At 35.9% G+C, this 17,121-nt stretch overlaps 1 protein-coding gene across 1 annotated transcript in view; it reads right to left on the bottom strand.

The window, feature by feature from the left end:
* Window positions 1-17,121, bottom strand: part of CACNA2D3 (calcium voltage-gated channel auxiliary subunit alpha2delta 3) — a 425,935-nt gene that overhangs the window by 26,578 nt on the left and 382,236 nt on the right. The window contains exons 30-32 of the mRNA XM_031046070.2: window positions 15,600-15,662; window positions 12,359-12,429; window positions 3,210-3,285 (exon numbers count right to left, since the gene is read on the bottom strand). Coding sequence (XP_030901930.2) covers window positions 3,210-3,285; window positions 12,359-12,429; window positions 15,600-15,662 — 210 coding nt within the window. The remainder of the gene's footprint in view (window positions 1-3,209; window positions 3,286-12,358; window positions 12,430-15,599; window positions 15,663-17,121) is intronic.

Genomic DNA, 17,121 nt, shown 5'->3' with positions numbered 1-17,121 from the left:
TTAACTAAATGCTTCATATAAAGAAATTGTTATGGATATTCTAATGCATGGGTAGCATGAGAAAGAGCAATAGCTTTTTCTTATGAAGAGCCAAACATTATTATATTGAATATTAAAGTATATAATAATGAAATTTCCTTTTAAGGTGGTTGGTCACAGAGTCAGAAGAGGAAAGTTTTGCAAATGACTCTTAAATCTTTAACCTCTAGGGGTTCCTATTTCCCAGGCTATTGCTGGAGGAGCAGCTCTGGTAGATAATATGAGCTTTTCTTTTGCTGCAATTCAAAGGCTTGCCTCTCTATAATGTAAATCTCTATTCATTACTTCGGTCTAATTAGGCTAGAAAAGCCTCTGAAGTTTGAATATACCTAAATGAAGTTATCTGTGTCATATTGAAGGCTCATTGTAAGCACATTAAGTAGTTTTTAAGATTCTTCCCACCTCCCTTGATTTTGCTGGATCATAAGAACTATGGAAATGCTTTGAAAATCCTGTTTACTGCACTTTGACATTTTGAATATGTTATTTTTTAAAAGAATACCATTAGAATGATTCATTTATGAAAGAATCTCAGGCAGAAAAGACAGTTTCCAGGAATCTTTGTCCCACTCATTTGTGTTAGGATCTCCAAGCTGCATAACATTTTGCACTTTCTAGTTTCCCTATTAACAGAGTATTTTAGCATGTGTAAGGAGTCATACTGACTAACAGAACTACTCAGACACCTAAAGTCATGCTTAGCTGCTCTGAATCAGCACCTTACTGAAGCAGTGCCATTTTGCACAGCAGAAACTGGCCATTTAAACATTTCAGATGCCAGAAAAAGCATTTCTGCACAGGGTTGATAACTCACACAGCAATGAGCCAATATCAGTCCATGGCATTAAAGGCTGAAACAGCGAGCCAGTAGAATGCATAATGCCTGAGACAGTAAAGATTTTAACTATTAAGGCGTGTTTTACAGGAAAAGACAACAATATGAATAGAAAAAGAATTTGTTTTGAAATTTTAGTGGAAAAACATTTCATTACATTGGTATAAAAGCATTCTTATGAAACGTGATTTTACTAAGACAGCCTTTTCCACTTCAAAGACTATTCCTTAAAAAACTGCAGCAAAAACTGTAGCTTTATTCTTTCTATGTATTGAAACCATCACTGAGGCAAAGGAATTGAGCTGGGTGACTACATCACCGATGCATTTGCCACAAAGTGGTTCTTTGGAGAGTTATCCAGGACTTGAGCAAATTAAGAAAATGTGAAAATAATAAAGTATCTGGATATCTGTACTGGTAAAAAAGGGACCAGGTGATCGCTAGTCCTACCCTGATTATTCTTTTACTTCTGCCTAAAAATCTGTGATAGAATGAAGGGTCCAGCCCTGACACCTGCTTTCCATGATATTAGCAGAATGTTATGCTAGATCCTGTAGTAATCATAGACCCTTTATATGTCTATGGTCCACCTCTATGCTGTTTCAAGTATGCACTTTTATAAGAGTCTGAGTCTTGTCTGCATATCTGTTCCTGTAAAAACATGATTCAAAAAAGGAAGGATAAACATTTATCTAAACTAAATAATTTATATATAAAAAACTGGGCATAAAACCAGTAACAAAAACAATACTTCTGAGGAATCTAGTCTACCTGGATTTAATGCCTTTTTTTAGTATACTTTCTCTGTAATCATGGTTATTAGAAGTAACTGAATGGACATATCAAAATAACCAAAGCTCTGCCCATCTTTCATGTTGAACATCACAAAAGAAGCACTGAGGTTCAAGGACAAGTTTGGCTATGTTTAAAAGAGAAAAAAAGAACATGCTCTCTGTGTCTCAGCATATCCCACAACAGCTCTGCAGAGTTTTATCCTCTATAAACGGGGCCTGGACAAAACCCGGAATAGCAAAAATCTCTTGGATTAAAGCCCACTTGTGAGAGAAATACTTCAGATTTACATGCTGGGTGCTTAAGCAAGCTAAACTGAAGCCCCAGGCTTTGGGATGAAGGTTGTTGCTGGGAGTTGTAATATAATTCAATTTTTTTCATGCAAATATGATTCACAGCATCCTGTTCTATTTTCCTGACAATTTAAGTCTCACTGCACAGCCTGATTCTTTTTATCATGTCAAGATCATTTTTTTCTCAGATTCAGCCTTTTGCAGATAACAAACTGAAATTTGCAGGTATTTGAAAAACAGCAATGTAAACATGTAAATTAAAGCATCCCAAATGTATATGATTATTAAGCCATAGAAGTGATATGTATTTTTAAACAGTTGCCACAACTTTGAGATTTAGTCACCAGTTTAACTATGTGTAGGTTTGATTTTTTTCCTAGCTAGATTCCCATGCATTTAAAAATACTATCAGATAACTTTCCAGGTTGGCAAAATTGATAGTGTTTTGCTGCTGTTTTTACATAAGATTTTTTCATACTAATTCTGTCATATACTTGTTAAAATGGTTCCTTTTTAGTATTCAAAACCTATACTTTATCTAACACCTTATCAGTTCTGATAGATTACTGTAGTGGTTAGTGAAACATACACATGATTATAAAATACCCTCGGGGTTATTACCTAGATATATGATTTAGCAACAAGGAAGCGTAGCCCTTGCGAGACCCAGCTTGACTCTAATCAGGCCCTGCAGAGGGACAGGGTTTGTATTCAGATCTGGTTGCAAGACAAGTGTTAAATGCATTGAAATTTTACTTCAAAAAGCATCTTTAAATACTGGGGGTGGGTGGAAATGTGTTAAAATCATTGACTTACATGCCTTGCCAATGAACAATTCCTTTTCATAAAGAAACCCAATCAAATAAACCACCAACTTTTAATTTTAGTTATGTTTCTGCAGGCATGCATGGGGTTATATACAGAAAAGGCATACGTGATTCCAGCCTCACAAACAAAGACAATTCATCACCAAATTTTGAAGCCCTAAGAAGGAGGATTCATATGGTGCAAAGAACGTTCTGACACAACCTCAGAAATGGTGGCCCAGCATTAAAAATGATTGTGTAAGTATTTGAACTAGAAAATGCCTAACACTTTGCATTTGTTTATAATGAAGCATTCCTTAAGCACATTAGGATAAACACAAGAGCTGTGAGCATTCCAAATCAAAATAATAGGCTTACAATGGCCATGAGATATTTTCTTTGATGATTGAATGGAAAGGTGCTCAGAAAATTCACTATACTTACGTCCAGTAAGCTATGGGCACTGTCGCTACTCTCTTTGTTTGTTCTACACATGGCTTGGTAGTCATAAAGTGTAATTCTACAGAGAAGAACAGAAAACTGCTTGACTAAAAGAAGAAAACATAATGGAATAAAAATGATGATATGGAACAGTCTGCCCACAAAGCAGACAGGAGAACAAAAATCGTAAGAGCAGCAGGGAAAAGAGGGAAAGGGATCATTAAAATACAAGTTACACAAAGGAGAATAAAGGTAAGAAACGCTGTGAAAGCTCTGTAAGGATTTTATCAGACTACAGAACAAAGGAAAAACAGAACTGGGAGGAACCAGGGAAGATACACATACAGTGTAACACACAATGATATCAACAATGTGAGGAGGAGAATACACATTCAACACGATGCTTAAACAATTGATTCTGGAGTAAGATCAGCACATTTAGCCCCAGAAAGTGAAAGAACCTATGCATGTGAGGGGCTTCTCACAACAAATCACTCTTGAACTCCAATGAAAGCAGAAAGACACTTCTACAGTTCCAGCACCTCAGTGCACAACTGATTTGGAAAAACATAGTTTTGCTTCCAAGGAAGGAATTTCCTTGGAAGCAATTTCAGTGTATTTACAGTACAGACAGTTGAAGCAGGATAGGCTTACTTTTCCTTCTTTTCATGAGGGCAAAATATTCCATGTCAGGTACCTACTGTAATCAGCGTTTGCTAGAAGCCTCCTCAGATGCATAGTAAATAGGGAAATTTCTTTCTGCTTGTGATTTTAGTCATCATTGGTACACGTCAGAGATCTAAATGTAAAATCCAGAACTCAAAGATAGCATATAGAATTGTGATTATTTCTTTAAATCTGTCTGTCCATAGAACAATTATTAACTATATCCATCCACATACAAAGATTTAACATCTATAGCAGATGTAAAGAAACTTTAGCTGATAAGTTGCAACAAATGTAAATATATAAAAGTCACTAGTATTATTTGAACATATCCATTTGACTTTTGCATCAGCAGAGGGACAAAGGAACACAACTGGACATAGATGGTTAAAAGATGTGAGATGGGATTTCATGTTTGGCAACGTGTGCCTTGCTTCTAAGTGAAGAGCAAAGGAGAGCACACAAATTCAGCTACATAAAGGATGTCACGAAAGCTGCCAAAACCAGGTCATGAAATGCATTAACATCACCATGAGGCATTCTGCACTGCATGCCATAAAACGTTGCAACCTGTACCAATAAAATGTAATCCATTGTGGTAGAAACCGTACATAATTTTTCTGATCTAATTTTGTGACAGCAACCATCACTAAAAGCTATATATATTGCCTATATTTTCCTTTTGGCTTACAGGCAAAATATCTAATACATTGGAACTTGCAGCTTCAACTAAACATTTAGTACATGGTCATACTGCTTACATTATTAATTTTATCTTACATTCAGAATAGAAATGGCTAGGAAGCCATTGTTTTGTGGACTGGCAGAGAGAGGCACATGGTAGACAAACGCATAACTAGAGACCTAAACATGGGTGTAAGTTGAACACTGACCATACTTGGCAGAATCACGCCCACAGCCAGATCCGCGCACACAGATCTGCCAAGACAAACAGAGCAGTACATGGTGTAAGCTGTGCTGCCTGTGTGGCATGGAGTAATACACCACTTTCCTTAGCTTATTTTTAACTTTTTTTCCCCCGTTTACCATGGTCAGAATCCAACCCCTGTAAGGTAATCCCTATGGCTCAGCTTTTCCAGTCTCGGTTGGCTTGATTATTTTATTCCTCTAGATCCAAAGACTGTGTTGCATGCCCACTTAGACCTCCTAGTGATGGTGGCAAGTGATAAGCGAACAGTCAAAGGCAGTTTACAGATGTTAATGTGCTCTCTGCAAAGCAGTCAAGGAGTTCTATAAGGATGAAATGGTCCTATCCTGCTTCATTCAATATGTAGTGTTCCAAGTAAAACAGCATTCAGTTTTTCTTTACTCTTTGTAAATAATTTTCAATATAGTAAGTTTGGTGACCATTTGGTGTTTGAAAGTACAATCAGTTTTTCAACATTCAATTTCATACAGCAAAACTGCTTGATCAAACTGTGGATTTCAATATGATGCTAAGAAGTGTCAATCAAATACTACTATAGTTTGCCACGTGGAGCGTCTATTATAATTTGACTTCAAATATTGGAAAATGCCTTCCCCCCCAATGTTTGTATTCATATTATGTTTCTTCTGCAATTGTTACACTGTAATAGATGTAATAGATGCCCTGAGAAAAAAAGTCATTAAAAGACTGAACTAGATAATCAGACAATCAGAAATATAATATTGTACTCTGACATGTTAGATCACATTTGTTGTAGATTTTTATATCATAGGGGTATACAACAATCTAATACTGTATTATGAGCAAGAGTAACACAATATAAAAAATACATTAAAATAATATTAAATTATGCATAGTTAAAAAACTTTCATTTAACAAGGAAAGAAATACTAAACTTTAGAGTGATGGCAGAAGGGAACAGTCGTAATAAACTCCCTTCAAATTCACTGGGAATACTGCAAAATGATTGTTTGTAAATTCTTGAATACCACTGTGGATGAAATGACAATGAGTTTAGTTTTAGGAAGTATATTTGAAGGTGTTTCCAGCATGAAAATTCTGGCTCAGGAACAAACTAGAAAACAGATAATGTGTCCAGGTTAAAAAAAAACCACTAGAAGAGCAAATCCTTAGAAGGTACATGGTAGACAGATCACTTAACAAAAGCATGGAATGAGGTTTGGGTTTTGAGCAATGCATTTCCATCTCAGGAACTTTCAAAATGAGCAGGTTCAACATTTGTCTGAAAGTTTCTAAGGATGATTCCAATAACTATTAATGCAGGGTGTGCAAAATATAAAAGCAAAAGCACTACTGCAAAATGATCTTAAAAGACCCACTTCTTCTGTGCTAAAAAGAAATAGGAATTTTGCAGTACACTTCAAAGATCAATGGATGAAGCCCATAACCACACTGAAATCTGAACACTGCAGTATACTGAATCAGTACTGGGTTGTCTGTCACTGGGAATGGTATTAAGGCTCAGTATAGAGGGATTCCAAGGCATTCACAAATTCAAATCCAGTTTTGGTTTGGTTGTTATTTTTTAATTGCAAACATAATAGGAAGGCAAGAGCTTTCCTGCCTTATCCCTTATAAAAGCAATTACAGTATTTGTAGTCAAAATAGCAGCCTAAGACACTGTGGTACTTCCTTGTTCAGTGTCATTCCCAGAGCATTATTTATTACCAATATCTTTCTGTGACTTTAGGAAGCAAGCTTGCTTCTCACTCAGACAGACCTAAATCAGTGTTGCAGAAAAGCAGGCTTCCAGATTACCTTTTCCAAAGTGATTATACTTTAGTTTTAAATAACTGTTTGCAGCTAACCATATCCTGTTCAATTGACCATAGTTAGTAAACATAACTTCCTATTTCCCTGGATTTCATTTTAATTCCCTCTAGGTGCCCAAGTCCCTGTATGTATTACAGCACCTCACAGGAGAGCTTTGTTCTTGCTACAGATAATATGCTTGAGACTTTCTGACATCACCATGCAGTTAACTGCCCATATTTCCACACCTGGATGCTGACGTCTACAGAACAGTTTTCAACATCAGTCACAGGACAAACACAGACTACGTGCAATCATCTTTAACTAAGAGCAAATAACTTACTTTTAACAAAAAAAATGTGCACCTCCATTGTATGCAACTTCAGGGGTCAAATACATTTTTTAGTGAAACCCTTTTGGTTTTCAGTTTCCTGATACAGTAAATTGCAATTTTTGTACTTGGCAATTTACTTAAAATTGAGTATGAATCTGATTCAAGAAAATTAAATCTCTAAGACCCACTAGCAGCATAGGCTATATTAACAAATGTATTCTATTGCTTTCAGCTACATTTTTCAGCCCATCTATGGTTTTCCACTGGATAGTATAAAATTTCATCACTGACTGGCAGCTGTAACAGCTGAAAGATCTTTGATGCATACAATTTCAAATGTTCTGTCACTGCTTTGAGATTCGGGGTTTTTCATGTAATGTGCAGGAATAATAAGCTTCTTACTATGGAAGTAAATGTCAAGTCAATAGAAAAAAATGGAAGTGCACCAAAGCATCATGCAAAGGAAGCCAATAATATAGGTAGCCCTAACTATTGATACTATGCTTTACTCTGTAGTCTATATAAAAATTAATGGTGAATACAGCTCACTTGCAGTGGAACAATGCTCATTAACTCAAACACAAGATATGCAGTCTTTTCTGGCATTCTGGCAAGGAGGGGAAGAAGGAAGGACAGTGTTGAATGGTATGGAGAATTAACTAGGTTCTAAAATATAGAGAGGGTCCTTGTAGGGAGGTAGTAGGACAGTGCAAGAAATCCCATACTGTTGCTGTTCTGGCTCTCCCACCTTCATTGTCTGACAGATTAATAGGGTTCAGAAGCTGTCAGACTAATACCTTTCATTACCAGGAAAAAAACAACGAAAAGCATAAAAATAACTTACAGCATTTTGACAAAAACAACACATGTCATCACATATCTTTGCCCTTGCTGTTCAGCTAGTCCCAATTGCCAAGATGCTCCAAAGCATAACATGTATAAAACTACAACTCAACCTGTATTTCCAGCATACAGAATGACAACTCGTTTAGATAGCACACATGCCTGGGTTTCTCCGTAAGTGAAAAGATTCCCATATACTAATACACTGCATTAAATTAGTAGCAATATTTACAGAAATATAACTCTAACAATGCAATATTTACAGAGATATAACTCTAACAATGCAATATTTACAGAGATATAAACTCTAACAGTTCTACAGAGATATAACCTCTAGCTCAACAAAACTCAGCTTTAAGACCTTAATTTTAGACATCACAGGGACAAAACATTAGCAGAAAACATACCACACAGCAGTGTGGGTTTTTCAGAGCACAGGTATCAGATGTGCACCTTATAAATGAAAGGGAAAAAAATAAATGTCAGAGCAGGGCTCTTGTCAGTAATGACAAGAGAGAAGTTACAGATATCACTTGGTTCTTTTGTACCTACTTGTAAACCTGTACTAGGCAGTCTGCTATATCATTGCCTTTCTGACAGCTGTTCTGGTGATGAAAATGGAACATCATTCTTCAGGGTGGTACAATCACATAGGATTCATTTAAAAATCAAAGATTAAGGGTGCAGGCCCCATACTTGCTTTGCAATGCACATGACAGCTAATATGGAAGATACGTGTTGGAAACAGACTGCTCATTTTCCTACCTTGAATGGCTTCTGCCTACCGATCCAAAAAATGCCTATTCATCTACCTGGCTATGTTTTGTGGTATTTATGCCATAAACATAGAGGACATTTTGAGCATTTTTTATATTAAATAAATAATCATTCAAGATAAAGATTATTTTTTCAAGAACCACTACATTCCAGAACTGCTACCTCACAGTTGCATTTCTCCAATATTAAATATGCTAACTCCAAAATGAATTGTTCCTACAATCTATCACTGATCTCCATCAGAAACATTGCCAAATTAATAGGTCAAATCAATGACTGTAACAATCCACATTAAAATAACACAAACGTTAAATAAAAATATCCACTTAACACCTTCACAAAGAATTTAAGAATATCTTATTAATTTTTTTTTTAAATGCTTAAATAAGAAAGAGTGGCCTAAACTAAAAAGAAAAATGGCCATTTGGAAGGCTGTACTGCCTCGGTGTCCTGTTGGTGAACAACTTGTTACTGTTTTCATGGTTTGGCTTCTTCATGGTTCTGCTCTTTGCAAGTAAAGAGCTCTGCATTTTTTTATCATTTTATAACCTGGAAACAAAACACTTGCTAGTTTTTGCTTATATAGCAAGTCAAGACAATGATATGAAGTCTGCCTCTGTGTACATGCATTTTGAGAACACAGGGACAGGGACAGATTTGGGCTGTACCATGCCATAGGGGCATGGTCAGCATGCATTCTTCACTAAGAAACACAAGAGTAAGTATGAACAGAGCAAGTAAAACTGAGAAACAAGAGATCTCAAAGCAACAAGAACTGATTGGAGTGAGCTTTAGCATCTAGGAAAGCTGGAATTCAGGGGTACAGCACTGCAGTCATATCCTGATAAAATGATTAAATACAAAAGCATAGATTCTTAATGCTTCTTTCCATATATGTCTTATGGAATTGCTTAGTTTTGAAAGTGTTTTGAAGTAAAGGGGTTTAATTTTCTCTTACAAATTTATTAAATTCATTTATTTTGGGATCTTATTGTTGTAATAGCCCTTAATTTTTCTAATGTTACTGTGGGGTTATTGGGTTTTGGGTATTTGTTAAATTTTCATGCATTGAGCATTTGAATCTATTTTTTTCAGTGTTTTTATCTAAACAAAGTGTTGAGGAAACTAGGAAAATGTAAAGAAACTTTTTTCTAAGGTATGTGAAGCAGATACTTTTCCATAAGCACATCCTAATTTATTTAATAATAAATTTAAATTATATTTAAATTATTTAACTATGTGAAATATTCAGGGCATAAGATAAACATCATATTGCTCAATGAAATCATAGAATATGTCACGTAGCTGTGGAGGCACAGATATATTTTTTCTCCTTGAATATAAAACCCGTAAACTAAGAAAATATACATCCATACATATGTACACATTATTCAAAAGAGGTACTGAGTTTAAAGAAATTGAGGAGGGAAGGAGGTATTTAAGTTCACTTTAAAAAATAAACAGCGAACCCAAAAATTGAATTTCATCCTGCTGCAGGTTGAAAAGAAATACAGTCAGCAGCAAACAACCCCCTTTTGTTTGACACTTCCAGCTCAGACCTAAAGAGAACTTCTACATCCCTCCAAATTAGTGGTAGTTGAGAGACTGCACAAAGGGTTATTTCATTCCTTTTGTGGAAGGAGAGTCTGAAAACTGGCATGAATCAGTGAGGTGGTAGCACGTATGTGCAGCGCCACTCAGCTTATTGGTGTGAAAGGAAGAAAGGACCTCCATTCCTCACAGTAATAACTGCAGTGGAGATCAGGCACCATAGAACCTTCTACTTCTAAACTAAAAGGAGCAAGACAAGGGGCAAGGCCATATAGTTCACCTATATGTAGGTGCCAGTGTAGATACCATAGTATCTACAGTGTAGATACCATAGTACTGGTGCCAGACAGTAGATGCCATATAAGAAGCAAATTGCAAGAAAGGATGGCTCTGAACATTATCAGAATGAAATGCAAACAGACCTTGCTTTCTGATTTTGTCTCCATGGTAAGAGCAACAATGACAAGTATAATGCATGTAGCATCTGTATCAGGCTGTCAGAGGAATGGTATTGGTAACAGATTTGGCCACCAATAGATTTTTGCATTAAACCAGTGCTTTTTTTTATTTTCTTCTTATTCTATATAAAATAGCTTTGAAAAACAAAACAGAACCTCACCCAAACAAAGGAGTCATCTTAAAAGTATGGAAAATATTTTTAATGAGAGCCAGCAAAGATTTCTTCTTCATACTGCTGGAATAATTCAAAGGACTGATCCAGCAGAGCTCAGTATTTTTTGTTGTTGCTGCTGCTGCATAGAGCTATCTGCTGTACAGCAGGAAAAGCAGGTGGCTCATTTAGTGCAATTACACCACTTTGATTTCCTCCCATTTTTAACTGATTGGCAATGGCCAGTTTATTGTGTTTAAATAATCGGCTCATTGTGTTTACATTTTCTTTAGCATGCAGCTCAGTTGCACTGTGCTAGTGGCTTCATTATCTGTAACTCCCTTGGAGCTCAAGACCAGCAAAATCATAAGCCAATGATCCATGCCAAATTGGAACCCATTGCGGTTTAGATGGAGTACTCAAGCCATGCAGTCTTTGTTTTCTCAATTGTGGTGCCTACTACCATTGATTGTTCAGTAGATACTCTGTTTGAAATGCTTTGCTAGGCAGGACAAAACAAATTGGGATGAATTAAAGCATTATCCCCTGATTTTGACTGCATGTTTTGTTTGCATTAAATGCTTCATCTCTTGTATAAACAGATCTTTTCATCACAGAAACCAGTCTATAAATATGTATTACTTCACTTCCTTCTACAGCATACATTAAGAATGCAGTGGTAAACACAAAAAAGGTTGCCACCCTTAGGAAACCAGACTTTGGGATGATTCAGTGAGTACTAGACCTTTCCATTTCAGGTCAGTTATTTACTGGGAGTGGTATCCAGTTACAACGTGCAGAGGCAGCACAGAAAGCTTTCTGACTCTAAGAGAGTTGGTTTACCAAGGAAGCACACAAACCACCTGGTTTGAGGGCCTCTGTATACATCCTTACATGAAATAATTTAATTCAGTCATTGAAGGGATCAGTGATATGTCTTTTTTTTTATACAAGAAATGCACAGGAAAAGAGAAAAATCTAGTATATACAGTCAGCACTTTTCTTGTGCTATAAGAGAGCAAAGGGGTAAGGAACAGTTCTTAGAACATGTGAAAGCCGTGAAGACTCTAGTGTTGAGTTACAGGTTAAAGTTCTTTCTTACTTCCCCAGGATGCATAACTTATTTTAAAGGACAACACATAAAATCTATTACCTTTTATTGTCATCATGATAGTAAGACCAGGTCAATAGTCACAGCAATGTTAAAAGGTGACTCAGAATGTGAATGAAAATGAATTACTGGTAGAACACTTTCCTTTTAACAGCAGAGCATTTTGCACTGCCTAATTTGAGCAATCTCCAACTTTTTACAGGTCAAAATGTTAATGTCACAACAGTGATTTGCTTTAGAGCCATTTAAAACTGTTCAGCAGTACATATGGCCCGATCCCTTTTCCACTTGAGCACAGCAGGGAGAGGCACACAGTTCTAGCATCACAGTCAAATAAACTCTTCTTTTAACAAGAAACTCACTGTAGGCTGTCTCCAATACTCTTAACACTGAATATGAGTTACACTTGGATCATATTGAACAGAGGTATAAATGAGAATCCAGTCACACTGCCAGTCTTGGCTTTCTTTTTCATGACTTTGCGTGTGTTTTATTTCATTTTGTTACGTTTTTTAAGAGATAGAAAGTTAATTCTTACCTCTTAAATGAGCCCATTGTTAATAACTTGTTCATCACAGCCCCTTCAACCTCCCCAAAAAAGTAACCAGTCTGTAATGGGAAAATGCCAGAAATTACCAGAAGGGTAGGTAAATGCAGAACAACATCGGATGCAATTTGAACTGGCATATTCTAGAATCTGACAAGAGTGGCTTTGACAGATACATAGATAGGTTTTCAGGACTACTGATGCATAAAAGACTGAAGAGTACTTCACAGTCATGGCAAGTTATACAGATTACATTTTTCCCCCTGAGCAGACGTGAGAGCTTAAACAATATATTGAGATACATTACATAACATCTAATATCAGAAATAAAAGCCATCCAAACCAAAAGAATACACACTAATCTGATCACAAACCATTGTGATTAAAATGTTGCTCAAAAAAGATACGAACAGGTTGTGAGAGGATTTCATAAACAGTCATTAAAAAGCATCGTTTATAATTCCTGCATGACCTGTTTAAGGAGCTGGAACAGTACATTTCATCAGTCCTATAAATTTCAACTCCATTCAGAGTCATTTCATACTTAAAACCACTCAGGCTGATGAATTACTCATTTTGTCCTAGATATGGACTAATAAAAATAAATGTCTGTTGAGGAAACATTCATGTTATGATTTTGGTACATAATATGGAAGCGACTCCATCATCCTCAGCCATTCACATATCTTTTAGGTACAGCATTTTTCTACTTTGGGAAGACATTTTTTATTTTAGAGCCTCAATTCCCAGAAGGATTTGGTTTGTTCTCTGCACTGTTTAGAGGGAGAAATCCTACAATTTATGGGGGGGAAAGGGCACTACACTCTCAAATTGCATGGATTCCATAGGTTTTCTATGAACTAAACCCCAATTCCATTACAAGGAACTTAGCTGACCTCAAGTATGCATCTGGGAGTTTGCACGCAGAAAAGTTACAGCCCTAGCTGAAAAAAGGTATTCCTTCCTAAAAAGCATGTATTACCTAAAACACACGGGTGTGTAAAGTCCCCTAGAAACAAAAAGAGCATTTGTAGCTTATGTGACTAAAAATGCTAGCTTCAAAAGTATAGCTGACTGATGAAGAAACATTACCCTAAGCATTGGAGAGGCAGTCAATGTCAAAAAGCCCAAACCATAAATGACTAGTAGAACCTTAGATAGTAATAAACCTGATTTATCAAGTTGTGCTTCAGTCTTATAAAGACATTTCAGTACAGTTGTTTCCACAAAAGTTCCATTTGTAAATGTTAGTTATCTTCCAAAGCAGGGACAGACAGATCATCATTTATTTAGTGTGTTAGGATTTAGTTGTAAATCAGATGAAGAATTACACTTCCCCCAATTCTGTTTCTTGGAGCAGCTCAGGGCACTTTTGGAAGTCCACAGAGAAACAGTGCTGAAGCAACTCTGGACACGGGAACAACTGGTAAGGAGCTATCCCACTTCCCTAACCCTTCTCTACAATATATACGGTGTATATACACATATATACATATATAAACATACACTATTGTAATTATCATGATCTTATAGTAGCATTATATACAGGCAACTTTACTGTCCATCTTTGGTTTAGATCCACCCTAACAAAAAATTAAGTCATAAGATATTTTCAGCCTAGTTCTGGTAGAGCAGTTGTTCACACTATATTCTTTACACAAATACTAAATGGCTAGTGTCAGGTAAAGAAAATCTCTACTTAATCATATTTATTGACTGTAGCCACCTATCAACTACCAAATGAGTTATACAAGCCACATTAAGTACCTGTGAATAATAACAATAGGAGGAATAATGAGACAAGATTATGGTGCAATGAGTATTTTTCTTAGCTCATTCATCAACTAAGCAGAATATACAGATTTGAAAGGGAGATACTAGGAAAATAAAAAGCAAACCAAAAAGTGGCTGCTTCTAACATATTGTAGTTAATATTTAAGGAATATTACATTTTTAGGTTTAGTTCATACTATCTGGGGAAGGATACATCCTAGAATTATATCCAGAACATGCTTCACATTCTAAAGGGATGAAAGCAATAGATTTAAGAAAATAAGACAAAATAATCATTTTTGGTGCTTGGCTTTATCTGTAAGATAACATATGAAGAATGACTACACTGCATGACAGTGCAGCATGCTTAACTGTTAATGTTCTAGTACCATTGGAAGGATGATAGTTTCAGAAAGATTTAATTTCCCTAGTTTATTATGTGCTAATTGACTTTCCAAAGTTTCATCCAAAATGGAACAAGGGAAAGAGGGATCACGAGGCAGCATGCAATTACTTTTGCACTATGTAAAGGTGAAAAATATCTGTGTCTTTTTACTTTAAGAAGTGTCAGATTTAAGGTTGCAATAATTCAAACTTTTAACTTTAAGCAAGATTCTCAGTTTGGCTTCTTTTTTGGCATTCATTTCAAGTTTATCTCCTCCCCAGTCAGTCTTTCAAGTCACTCAGAGCAATTAGCTGTTTCTTAGCAACCAACTTTGTCATAACACATTTAATCCACCTTAGGGCTAAGTAGGAGTGTGGATATTCTTTTCACAATCCCAACACATAAAAGCAATCGAACTTCAGAAAATTCTGGCAGAACTGGGACACTATCCCAGCAGTTTGCAGGCAACAGTTAATGTGAATAGTGATGGTTCATTCATACGGTTTGCAGGATTTAGCCATTATACTTTCATTTTTTAATAGTTTTCCATGAAGACAAAACAAATTAATGTTTTAAAGTATTTTCTCATTAATTATGATCCTTGTCCTCTCTGTTGGGATGTTGAGTGCTCAGTTTTAATCCTTCAATGACTGTAATCCACTTTGGGAAACAAACTCCTCAGCTAACAGCCCTGTAACATTTCATTATCTCAAGTCTCAATGTAAAATCTCTTTGTTAGCAGCATCCTCCCACCCTCCCTCTCCATCCTTTTCATGTGGCAAAAATGCCACAGAAGATCATCTTCTCTTGTGGTAAAAATGTCTTATGGAAGACAGATACTTCTGAAGCAAAGAATCCTTTAAGAGAACATCCATAAGTTTAATAGCAGAGCCTACCCAGTGGGAGACAGAAAGTGAACTCCTGTGAAAAACAATTTGCATTCTTTGTTGAAGGAATCTTTTAAATGTTATGTTACTTATTCCTTAACATTTTAAGATAATGACTTATTTAAAAAACAAGTAATTTTATACTAATGTGCTAAATGAGATAATTGAACAAAAATCTTTTACTTACCTGTCTATAGTCTTCAGACACTAAAATAAAACCATTGTTATCTATTAGGTAACAGCTGATTGCCTGAAAAACAATAAAATATGATTTAATATTTTTTAGAAAACAGCAAGTTAATTACTCAAATTTTAAGTGACTCCTAAATGGGTAATTATTATAAGTTATTATAATTATTATAACAATTATTATTATAACAAGCTATTATAACAGCTTACATAACCTCTAAGTGAGGTTATCAATTTATGGGATATTACTTGATTTAATTTTTATGCATTTGTTTAATGCAAAACAAAGATGTGTATGGAAAGGGAGGATATAAGATAATTATAAACAAACTTAAAAAGCACCAGGTCAGTGTTTTCATAATCTGTTGTTTAAAGTTTTACTTATAACTAAGTTCACAAAGGTATAGAATGTTTGCTCCTGATAGTTTCTCCTGTGTGTGGAGAAAAACATCAGCACAATGTCATTAGTCTAATGACGTACTAATGAAAACACAGTGTCAGCCTCAGGATCAACAGGGGACCAGGTAATATTTTTTAATTTGCTCATTGGGGGATGGGACCAGAAACTTCTACAAAAGGGGTCCCATAGGTCTCCTAAAGCTTTTAAATTGTGTTTTTAATTGGGAACTGGATTTAGAGGTAGGACTGTTAGCTTTCAGTAAATCAGACATATGAACTGTATAAAGCAGGGTAAACCCAAATCAGCGCTTCTCTCCATACACACATGCACTGTTTTAACCTCAAGTGAATGACTTGCTACAGGCAAAGTTTTAATTATTGTGCTTCAGAATTTAAACATAAGCTTCAACACGAAACTCAACATAACTCAGTTTCTCTTCAGTGTTTCTAAATAGCTAACTCAGTGTTAAAACTTCAACTTATTTCTATGGTTGGTCTAAATCATCAAACTTTTTATCATTCTTTCTTGAATCTTCTATGGCATGTGTGTAAAAACCAAAAACAAAGCCAAGCACGCAGGATGTCTTCCAAAATAGGAACCATCATGGCTTGATCTGATTTGAAACCCTTCTTGATTCAAATGGGCTGCACAGAGACATGATAAAATATGCTTTCTGCTTCACACTGTGCATCCGGAAAAGTGTCTCTGCTTTTTTTAGAGAGGAAAGCAGTCCCAGGCAGTAGTAGTTGTGCAAGAACTTGTGAAAATTCAGCCAGATTTGTCAAGAGAAGCTTAGATGTGGGTAATTCTCATTTTGGCCACAAATTACTACTGTTCTGTAGGGCTCAAGAAGAGGAGACATTTGCAGAAATTCTGGCTTGAATTTCAGTTTTTAAGAAAGCAAAGAAGCCCAAATTTGGCAGATGTTTGGAAAGAACATCATTCCCTAGCACAAATGTAATATATTCATTCTAACAGGAGAACCTAAGCTACAGACACCCCCAGTGACAGAAAACCTGTCAAAAAGGAAGTTAAACCAACTCATTTCCAACCTTTGATCTGCTAGAAAGCCAGAAATTGGCAAATGCAATGTGAAAAGCTGCTGATGCTGGCAAAGAAC

Source organism: Melopsittacus undulatus, chromosome 9 (genome assembly GCF_012275295.1).
Source record: "Melopsittacus undulatus isolate bMelUnd1 chromosome 9, bMelUnd1.mat.Z, whole genome shotgun sequence".
Classification (NCBI taxonomy): Eukaryota; Metazoa; Chordata; class Aves; order Psittaciformes; family Psittaculidae; genus Melopsittacus; species Melopsittacus undulatus.
Note: the sequence above shows the minus strand (reverse complement) of the source record. Positions and strands in the feature narration are given on the sequence as shown.